This window comes from Mixophyes fleayi, chromosome 2 (genome assembly GCF_038048845.1).
Source record: "Mixophyes fleayi isolate aMixFle1 chromosome 2, aMixFle1.hap1, whole genome shotgun sequence".
In the NCBI taxonomy this organism is placed as follows: Eukaryota; Metazoa; Chordata; class Amphibia; order Anura; family Limnodynastidae; genus Mixophyes; species Mixophyes fleayi.
Genome location: NC_134403.1, coordinates 364856224 through 364867635, shown reverse-complemented (window position 1 = coordinate 364867635; position 11412 = coordinate 364856224). Strand labels below are relative to the sequence as shown.

The 11412-nt window shown below is 41.6% G+C and overlaps 1 protein-coding gene across 1 annotated transcript; it reads right to left on the bottom strand.

Moving 5' to 3' along the window:
• Nucleotides 1-131: 131 nt before the first annotated feature.
• Nucleotides 132-8258, bottom strand: LOC142140528 (nectin 1b-like). The gene is made up of 4 exons (XM_075198246.1): nt 8186-8258; nt 5196-5534; nt 1026-1238; nt 132-665 (listed from the first exon to the last, which is right to left on the bottom strand). The coding sequence occupies exons 1-4, from the start codon at nt 8229-8231 to the stop codon at nt 340-342; spliced, it is 924 nt and encodes a 307-aa protein (XP_075054347.1). The 5' UTR covers nt 8232-8258; the 3' UTR covers nt 132-339.
• Nucleotides 8259-11412: the final 3154 nt, after the last annotated feature.

The window sequence follows — 11412 nt, the reverse complement described above, 5'->3', positions numbered from 1 at the left end:
CCATTTTTTGGTAATATGACATTATCTACATAATTCAAACCTGACACATATAATGTGGTGCGCTCGCTGCCATAAATGTAATGTACGAACTTTGTCCCATATACTGGAACGTTTTATATGTACATCTTTATATAACGCAGTTGGGTTGGCATTGTGGCTTCAAAAATGTAAACAAAACAAAATTTGGGACATTCAAAACATTAACCTCAGATTACACTTTAGTATAATGTGCCTAAAACCACATATACATTGGATAGGTTTGGAATCTCTTGTGATTTGTTTTTTTTCACATCTCCTTATCTTGAAATACCCCCCATATTTCAATGCACCAACAGCCAATCAGGGCGGTTTCCTGATACTCCAACCAATCAGAGGCAAAAAGCTCTGAGCAATTTCACGCCAAGATCTAACCTGGGCTGTAGAAAAGTAAATGTTACCTTCATGTGTTATGTTACAGGTGATACTGAAGTTGGTGGATAATGAAGACACTGAGAGGTGGATTGTACTTGTGACCGTGGTAATGTTACCAGTTGTGTTCTCTTTGTCTTCTCTACTAATGACATTCTCCTCATTGTCCCAGGTAATTACAGTTCTCTGCCTTCCTGATGCGCTGCACTGTGTGATAATAACATCATCCCATCCTTCTGATGACTTCTTGTGGTTTCCTGGAAAGAGATCAGTAAAAGGGATATATTTACATTGCTGAAACAATATTTTTTTTTTATTTAGACTATATATTTATATATCTATACACGCACCTTATTTATATGTTATTACCTAACTTATATAAGGTATATATTTTCACTATACACTGGCCACATTCAGTATATAGGATTTGGTTTTGTTTTAAGTAGACAGTCATAAGAACATTAGATCTTGGACTCCACATGGCTTCTCTAGTTGCAGCACTGGACATAATGTTTGAGATTATGGTGCTTCACTTCACACTTTAGTAAATACCTGCGACTAATCATAAAGTTGGCAATTATAGCAGCAATTAGGAAATATTATCCATTGTTACTCACCCTGAAGACTCCTGTTTTTCCTTCTTGTTCCCTGTAAATGAAAAGTGCAGGCTGGGTGTATAGATCCATCAATATATATGCCCTTCTGAACGGAGGGCTCTTCTGTGTTGCTCTTAATACCCTGGGCAGACTGGCGTGGTATTATCTCTGTGGGGGTCATGATGATATTGAGGTGCTTTCCTTTGCCCAAACATGTCACTTCATTGCTTGGTACTACATAGAGGGAACAGAAGCATTTTAGACCACTGTAGAATTTAAGATGAAATGATATATTGTGTGCCTAACCATCTACTAAGCAGGATCCTTAGTGATACTATCACAAGCAGTGCCAGGTAAGGTGAATTAGCATACTGAAAAAAATTGCATTGAGTTGTCCCCATCCAGCAGAAAACTATACATGTGGGATAATGCACCCCCTACTGTGAATTATATGGACATAAAAACCTTTTACGGGAACCATAAAAAAACCTGTATGGACAGTTTTGACTCAGTTGAACCATAAGGATTTGAATACTTAGCTCTATTTATTTACATTGTTGATGAATGGTTGATCTCTATGGTAAGGAGACGTCTCTAATGTACATCTCAAGTCCTTGACACAGGTGAATCCTTTTGAATAATTCCTACGATTACACAGGAACTGTTCCAGCAAAGAAACATTCCGAGAAAGAACTAAAGAATTAGTTACACTTTTTAAGAAGAAGCTAGAGCAGGTGATCTCTTATTTATTGAGGTAATTTCCTTATTCTTCTTTTCCTCCATGGCAGATACCAAGGGGTTAATCCACCCCTCCGCCTAAGTCAGGAATGGAAAAGAGAATATTGTAGCAAGCGTACACTTCTGGTGAAACACACGCAAACAAATTCTTGCCTTTTTTAGTATGTTTTAATGTCAGGATGGTAAAGTACTTGACAAAATAAATATATCATACAGTTTCTTGTGACCCTAAACACCAAATAGAGAGAGACCAGCTCACTAGACACCAACCAGCTTTTTTAGCATTGGTCATACCTGACACTGCACCCACAGCCCTAGCTTGATAGGCAGGTGATACTCCCACCTTCCTTTAAAAGGGAGTTGTCTCAGCTGCTTCTGTTTGATTTGTCTAACTGCAAACAGGCCCTGCATCTGTGGAGAAATGGCACCTTCAAACCATGTAAGTAAACCAGACTTTAAACTATTAATTTGTTACACATATGTCTTCCATTTGTTTACCTTTAAAATAGGTGCACTGCAGCAAAAATGTGTAACCTCCCTTTGTTACAGTACATAAGGCTACACCTTCCTCCTAAAGAGTTATTGCCTGCTTGTTTTTGTTAGAAGGAGCTTATCTGCAGGTGCTATGTGGTGCCAGGAGGAAGACTCTAATCCTGAATTCCCACCCTTTGCAAAGTCAGTACAAACTAGGGAAAAGGTATGGGGATTGGCCTCTTTTGTTGATAGAAGACGTTATATAGAGATTTTGCAGCACCTTTAAGAAAGTTTGTTGTGCATCTATTAGCCCTGTCAATACACCATGGTCCTGTATGCGTCTGGTACTGTATGTACTGCATAGTAATATTCTGAAAAAGTGTGTGTGTGTGCACAAGTCAGGGAGGGGAACAAGTGCGTGGGTGCACAAGTCAGGGAGTGGCACAGGTGTGTGGGTGCACAAGTCAGGGAGGGGCAGAGGTCCGTTGGAGCACAAGTCAGGGAGGGGCACAGGTGCATGGGACCACAAGACAGGGAGGGGCACGGGTGCATGGGAGCACAAGACAGGGAGGGGCACAGGTGCATGGGAGCACAAGACAGGGAGGGGCACAGGTGCGTGGGAGCACAAGTCAGGGAAAGGCAGAGGTGTGCAGGACCACAAGACAAGGAGGGGCACAGGTGCCTGGGAACACAAGTCAGGGAGGGGTACAGGTATGTGGGTGCACAAGTCAGGGAGGGGCACAGGGGCATAGGAGCACAATCTTTGCTTTGGACGGCTTCATAAATCATTGCCAAAGATGAGAAACTTTCTCCCTATGTGGTAATATGTTTGTATACAGTGATTATTTATTACTCTGGGAAGGGGATGGGTTTGGGTCCATAGATCAGCTGACTTGGAGTCTCCTCACTGTTAGCAATGTGATTTTGTGTCTTCTTTATGAATGCATCCTGTCTAATCAACCCATGAGTGATCTGTGGGTATAACACAGCACTGGGCCTACTATGATGTAGGGTGGGGGTCTCCCATATCTATGGGAGGGGGCAGAGCAGTAACGACGGCGGTTCGGGCGGTGCGACCGCCCAGGGCGCAATGCCTAGTGGGGGCGCAACACCCGCCCGCCCTTTCCATACCATCAGTGAAAAGCAATCTAGTCCTGCGGTGGCATTTTGCTAATTGAAGACAGCCAGCGGCGCAAGGAGTAGGGCGCCTGCTTCCTGCTCTTGCAGCGTCCTGGAACACAGGTGAGGAGGAGCCGGCACAGAAGGAAGATGACAAGAACAGAAGCCCAGGTAAGTAAACTAGTACGCTGCTGTGCGTTCCAGCCGTCCGAACCGGAAGTTCGGCATTTGACACGCAGGTCTGCGCTCCATAGCAGAGAAAGTAATAGAGGAGTTTATATAGTTTTTACTAACTGAGGCTGGCAGTGCACCGTCGTTAGAAGGAGGGAGTCTTCTCTGTTAGTCTTGCCCTATCCAATGGACTTTGGCACCTTCACTTCTTTGGGATATCTTTGGGACATTATCTGTGAGGCAATCTTCATACGATTTTGCCTTCATAGTACACGTTATCGCTGTGTATGCATTCTACGATTTTACAGTGTTTTTTCCACTTATACTTTTTACTGGACTTTCATTCTGATTTTTTCTCTATGGACTATTTTTCAGCTACTATAAATATATTGCATTTTTTACTCCAAATTTGTCTGCTGTAAATTTGTTCTTAACCCCTCCAAACCACTATTATTGGATTGTTATAGAGGGATTTGGATTGGCTCTATTCATAATTTATATTATTTTTATTTTGCTTTACATTTATTTGTGCTTTGGAGAACATTGGGTTGGCTTTGACTATTTCTTATATTACATAGCGCCGTGGGTCATTAGTGATTTTTGTAAGTAAACTATTGGAATGCTGGTCAGAAGAGGGAACAAATGCAAAAAGTGGGGTATCTGCGCTTCCTATGTTCAAGAGTGGTAGGCTGTCTGAAGGGGAAGGTAGAGAAAATGGTGAGCTCCAACCCTCATAAGTTAATACAAAAACAAAAAATTCCCTTGGTGCCAAAACAAATACTGTATAACTATAATAAAGTAGAGTATTATACAATTTTTTTTGTATTGGTGCACTGATTATGTTGTAATATGATTGGGCTCAATACATGACCATTCACCATTATCTGTTGCTTGATTTATTATATCCTATTAATGCACCACCAGTATTTGTTTTGTCGCCAAGGGAATTGTTTGTTTTATGGTCAGAAGAGGGGGCTGGAGAGGACAGGAGCGAGGGCTGGAGAGGAAGGTGTGTGGAGTGAATGGGAGAATGGGGTCTGGAGAGAAGGAGTGAGGGGTCTGGAAAGAAGGAGTAAGGGGTCTGGTGAGCACAGCCGTATCTAGGCAGGTGCGGTTGGTGATGTCGCCCAGGGCGCGCAGCTGCCCGACACCTGCCTCTGTGCCCAGACGAACCACGGCTCTAATCCAGCTCCCCTACAAGCAACAATTCATTCCCGGCATCAAAAGCAGTGGAACGCATGTGCGTTCTGGGGTAAATGCATGGACTGGGGTAAATGCATGTTCCTCTAAGGAACCCACAAACCGCAAGTGCAAATACTAGTTAACCACTGGGTTTGACATGTGGTGCCATTGGTATTTAACCCAGTGCCATATATCTATATAGATATAAATATATATACATGCATTTGGGTTTTCATACATTTGCAAATATGTGTAACAGAATTTTTTCAATAAAGTGCCAACCACACCCCCACATTAGGTTGGCCACACCCACTCAGCAAATGTCACTCCCACTTAGATGGGGGGCGCCGGTGCCCTGTCTCGCCCAGGGCACTAAAATGTCTAGTTACGGCACTGGGAGGGGGGATCAGCCTGTGCCCCTTCACTATAAGCAGAATAATTTTTTAAGGGATTTTATAGATGACAGTGCTAAGTTCTTAGCAACAGGTCTCTATAAACCCCACTTACCAAGATTTGTCAGGCAAACTTCTCCAGTGTAGGCACCATCAGGAAATGTGACAAAGATACAATTATAACAGGCTTCATCTTCTTTCACCAGTTTAGAAATAGCGATGGATGATCTTGTTGTGTCAGTTCGCAGAACAGAGACAATGTCTTTAAACGGCTCAGCAATGTGTAGCCCATACTCTTTAGTAGAAGTTACCATGGTTTGAGGTACGGTGTTGGTTTTCTTTTGCCAGGTCACTTGTACAACTTGTAATTCATATGGGAACTCACAAGTCAGGGTCACATTGCCTCCCAGTACAGCAGGACTTGTGCTGGTACATATCACTGTGGGATTCATTGCTGGTAATAAGAATATAATATGTCACTCTCAGCTTAATAAAAACAAAACACTGTATTCCATCAGAGAAACAAATCAACCGGCAATAAACATAAATATCATTACAACTCCTGGCTTCTTACAACCTAAATCTGTACTGCGTTCCTTAAATGACAGAGACGTTTTAAATAATCTGCATCACCAGTTCTGAAATGTAGCAAGTGAGATGGCTGGATGCAAACAAGAGGGAGCAAGAGCCAATCAGAAGTCAAACCCAGGCAAGTAATGACACAATGTAACAAGGTCAGCACAGGGGGTATTTGCTTCACAGTCTCTCATCAACACCATCTCTGCAAAGGAGCAGATTTCTTTCTAGTCAGTAACTGCGGGACGTACTAAAAGGAATGACAGCTTCAGTCTGCTAAAAGGAATGCCAATAGACTTCTATGATAGAAAATTGTAATTTTATCTATATTTTAAAAAAATCTTATACTTCTTAAATATATCTTTCACACACTTATTGCTAAGGTACTTGGTCATGTTTTACATGTTGAATGACATGGAATGACAGACAATTACTATGGAATGACAGCTGTTTTATACGCCATGTCAATGCAAAAATGTCAAAACAATTGCTCTTCTGTCATGGTAAACACCCCTATTTCTCCCAAATTCCCTAATCCCACACACTAATCCCTTTGCATATGCGCTCCCCCACACCTGTACCCCACCACACAAGTCTCATTATGTGGAATTAGGGACGATTACTGTGGAATGACAGCTGGTTTATACTCCATGTCAATGCAGAAATTTGCTATCATATAAGTCTATTGGCATTCCTTTTAGCAGACTGAAGCTGTCATTCCTTTTAGCATGTCCCGTAATTGCTACCTGTCTGTGATACAAACATGGCACAGACATCACACACACATACACACACAGGGCCGGATTAACCCTAGGGCTAACTGGGCTACAGCACAGAGGCCTCGGGCATCCAGGGGGCCCCCGGGGGGGGGGGGGGGGGCGGCTCGGATCACGGGGGGGCCATCACAGGGGCATGGAGGCCCCCTTAGCCCAGGGGCCTCCATTCCCTTAATCCGGCCCTGCACACACACACTGCATTAACAACAATACATGCATTCATACTCATGCATGACAATTACTTACACTCAGTGGGCCTGAGTCATTAAGGCAAAAAAAGAGTAAATGTTCTCTGGGACAAACCATGTTACAATTTAAGGGGTGCAAATTAGTTTATTATTTTGCACATAAGTTAAATCCTGGCTGTTTTTTCATCTAGCACACAAACACTTGATAGCTTTATTACTACACTGAAATTTAAAGTTGATCTAGGACATGTCCTACCCCAAGTATTAATCTGTCCCAAGATTTTAAATTTACCTCCCCCTCCAATGCAACATGGTTTTGCCCAGGTGCAAATGTTACTCCTTTTTTATGCTTTGCTCTCCTTAATGACTCAGGCCCAGTATGTTCTCTCCTGCTTTATGTTGCCCATCAGATCACACTGCTTTCTCCTTCACCCCCTAAAGGGGTACAGCAAAATCCTTGTCCTCTGCCAGGCATCATACTAGCCTAAGCCACACAAAGATCAGATGACATTAATATCAACCCCCACTCCATGTACTTTACAAGCCTCCACTATATGTACACAGAAGCATCCTGTGCATTGGAGACAGTGCTCCCAGGCTGCAGGATCCCTTACCATGCTATACGCATGCGCACAGCACTTTCTCCATTCACCGGAATAACTAGTTAAACCTGTTCGTGGAGGAGGGGGGACTTTGCCGGGGCTCCCAGCGGTGCTTAAATATGCATCTCTGCGATTTGCAACTATGCGTATTGATTGACATATTCACATATTTTTAATACATAGACCCCTCTATCACTCCACCATCCAAGCCTCTTAATTGCACTTTAATTTTAATTTCTTATCCCAATGATAAGAAATGAAGCCTTGAAACTTCCAAATGTGACAATCACACGAAAACTGCATTTTGGGGGGGATTTAAAACTTTTCGGAGGTTCATAAATAGGCTCCTATAGCTCTTCCACTACTGGCTGGAATAGTAGGTACAACAACACTGGCACTTTAACTCACAGCCACTACTATGGCCACTCAGTACACTGCTGCTTCACCAAGCCCTGTGTGACTATAAGAAGGGAAAATATCTGCTGTGACAGTGACTGAGGTGTAAACACATTTAGCAGTATAACAGGCTGCTGAGCCATGTACACAGTTTTATTAGATGAACTTGCATATAAGATAATATATATCTGCCAGTTTCAGTCTGCATAATTGTCTCCATGATTGTCTCCTGCTGTCTTTACACTTGTGAAATTATCAAGCCTCATCCCCAAAAACTCTGCTTGGATCTATCCGGGTTAAGTACTGGTAAAACAGCCTACTACAATGGATAACATATAGTTAAGTTTACCAGAACAGTTAGTCACATTCAGTCACACAGTGATACCTGTTCCATAGATGTACTGTCATTAGTTCACATACAGCCTGCACAGTACATACTACAGACATGCAACATACAGTAGAAATTATTGCAGCTCAATCGTGTCTAATGCACGCGAGTTACACCATGCACTGTGACAGGTAACCCTACATACACTGCACATACACGACACAGACAGCTGCACTCACCCGTGGCTGCTGATAGCATTAATGATAAGATGGTCAGCGAATTCATGTGTGCGGAGACCGCGATATGCACCTGTCACCTGCAATGTAAGGTATGTACTGAGCTGTCAATCATTGACTATACCGCGCATGCGTAGAATGAACACGGACACTAACTCAGTGGAATAATAGTTTTAATATTGCTACTATTAGTTTTATTAAGTCTTATTTAGTGACTGGCCCCCACGGACAGCCCACAGGGGGCATCCAGCTCTTACATCCGGTATGACGTGCAAAACATGAATGAAATTGACATATACATGTCTCTTGCAGCATTATTAATCCTAATTAAATATTTTATATTAATGAGATGGGCGATTGTCTATTTATGCAGATTATTCAGATGATTATTTGTGGTTCCATTTTATAAGTATTAGAAATTTGCCAGTATTGCACCAATAAAGAATTAGATTCTTCAGGGACGATCTCATTTTAATTGTGGACATTGCTCATTGAGAATGCAGAAATCGATGTACTAATGGATAGTTTTTCTGATGTTATGTATAAAGGTGTTTAATATATGCTTTGCGTGTTTTTCATTCCTTATGACTGCGAACATTGGATTGCACTCTAGTTTGGATGCATTTTAGGTTTTATAACTTCCAATTGTCCTTAGTGGTCTGGATGGTGGTCCTGTGTACTGGTGACAGGTTTTGTTTCAGCTCTTGGCTGTTTTGGAGAAACTAGAGCAGATGTACACAGTTACACTCACTCTCTCAGGCAGTGGCAGTAGTGGGCAGCAGTATTGCAGTAGTGGCAGACTGACAGTGGCACCCACTCTCTGACCCCCAGGTGAGTGTGACACAATCACGAACATGTCTGTAAGGTTCCACCTGAGAGGGCTGGGTAATAGCTGAGTACCCCAGGGAGAGAGGTTCTGGGACCAGAAGAGCGCCCTCCCAAGTTTGCTATCTATAGGAAAATAGGAGTTTAATACATGAGGTTAAGTGTCACATATTGCATATTGGTCCAGATAGATAACCAATGGTGGGAAGTGCATCATGGGGCTTTGTAATCGAGTCACACAGCAAGTTTGCTTTGTGGGTCAGAGTGTTTTTTGAGTGTGGAAGGGTAGTAAGTGTAAGTTTTGAGAGAACTGATTAGAGGCTTGTAATCAGGTAGAGAGCCTAAGAACAAAGTTCACAAACTTGGAGGCTAGATGAATGTCTTGCTGCATGCGGAAAAGAGTTCCATAAAATGGGTGCAGCCTGAACAAAGTCCTCTAACTGGGAAAGGGAGCAGTTAATGAGCTGGGATGAGACACTGATTTTGCACAGAATGGAGCAGTTCCGTTGGGAATTATTTTGAAACAAGTGAAGAGATCTATGGTGCTGCAGTTTTGTTTTTTAAGGTTGGGAAAAGACCAGTATGGAAGGAATTACAATAGTTAATGCAGTAAATAATGAGTGCATGATTTTTTGGTAGTATCAGTCAAGGATGACAGACAGGCAGTGAGTTTCAGGGGTAGGGTTTATTGTCATGTTGTAAACAGAAATAACAATGTTTAGTAAGGAGCATCTCTTGGGGGGAATATTATTAGCTTTGTTTTTGAAAGATTGAGTTTGATTTAGCAAGAAGACATCACTTTGAAATGGCAGAAAGACATTCGGTAATGCGGGTCAACACAGATGGCGAAGCAGTCCGAAGAGGAAAGATATTATAGATATGATCCTAAAATCCCAATGAGCTATTAAAGTAATTCTGTTGTTTTCAAATAAGCATTGCCCAAGCGATTGTATTGTGTTTCCAATGCACAAAGTGATTTATTTTAGCAGATGTAAAAAGTTAACAGTTCAATACATGATTATAGCATAATACAGTACAGTACAGCCAATACCAAAAGATACATACATACCGCTGCACTCACATGGACACCAGTGAACAGTAGTTCACCCTTGAATACTGTGGTCAGAGAATGACTGAAGACTGCGCAGCTATGATTATATATACACTCAGTGTTACAGAGAGAACAATGCAGATGACGTGGCTTGCTTCCATAGGTCCAGACTTAGGGTGGGTCCAGGGTAAACAGGTCATAGGCTAGTTCAAACAACCCCCTCAAAGGCTGAGGTCAACATTCCAGATGATTCTCCGGCCCAGAAATCAGTTACAACTAGTCTATTAGCATTTTATAGTCTGCATCATATTAAAGGTTTATTCCCTAACATCAATAACTAGAGTATGCAATGTGCGATCTCTTCGCCGAATGCACCGGACAGCTGCTGATGTAAAGGGGGTTAATATGATATCAGACATGACACATTTCCTATAACCTGAACCTTAAATAACACTGAAGTGTACATATAATCATAATATATAAAGTAATAATAAACTAAATACTAGCTGCTCATAAATTACTGTGTAACGGAACCAATATGAATATGAATTATATAAATAACTAAATGTTGTAATGCGAGTGTGTACGTGCGTATTTTACCGTGTGATCGCCGTATGGCATGTGCAGCATGGCATACTGAGTGCAATCGACTAATAAAACAATATTAACCAATATACTTTCGTTCATCCAATTATACGACTTCGACATAGCTCATAAGTTAGTTAAAGAGAAATAGTAAAGATAAAAAAGAGCAGAGGACCTAAGACTGAGCCTTAGGTATCTGTAGAAGCTCTAACTACTTAATTCCATAGCAGCATTAAAACTATTATCCATTAATGTATATGACCTAAATTTCCGCTATAGGATAGAGAGACAGAGTTGATATAGTTTACCTACAAGAGACTTGCCTAACTGGAACTCCTAAACAGTTTTGCAAACCTTTCTTGCCTCTGTTGATATCAAAATAAGATGTATTGCAATATTAATACATAATAGAGTTGATCCCAATGGGAAGTATCTTATACTTATTGGTACTCTTCACTCAAATCTCAGTTAGTTACACTTGTCTCAGTAGTTGTCTCAAACTGTTATTCGCTAAATAGTATTTTGGACAAGCAGTGCCATCTTATCCTGGGAGTTGACTTCAATCCAGTCCTCTAATCCAAATAAGATAAATGGTACCCTTGTGTGATGAAAAGGGGAGTTAACTGTACCCCACAATGGATGTTCCTCGTTTCGCGCAAAGTATATACTTCGGTGATAGTGCTTTTAACTCCTTTTGACCCCCATTTTCTCAGGTTAAAGGAGATGAGGGTGCCAGTGTCGAAGTCAGTAAATTGGATAAAGTAATTTC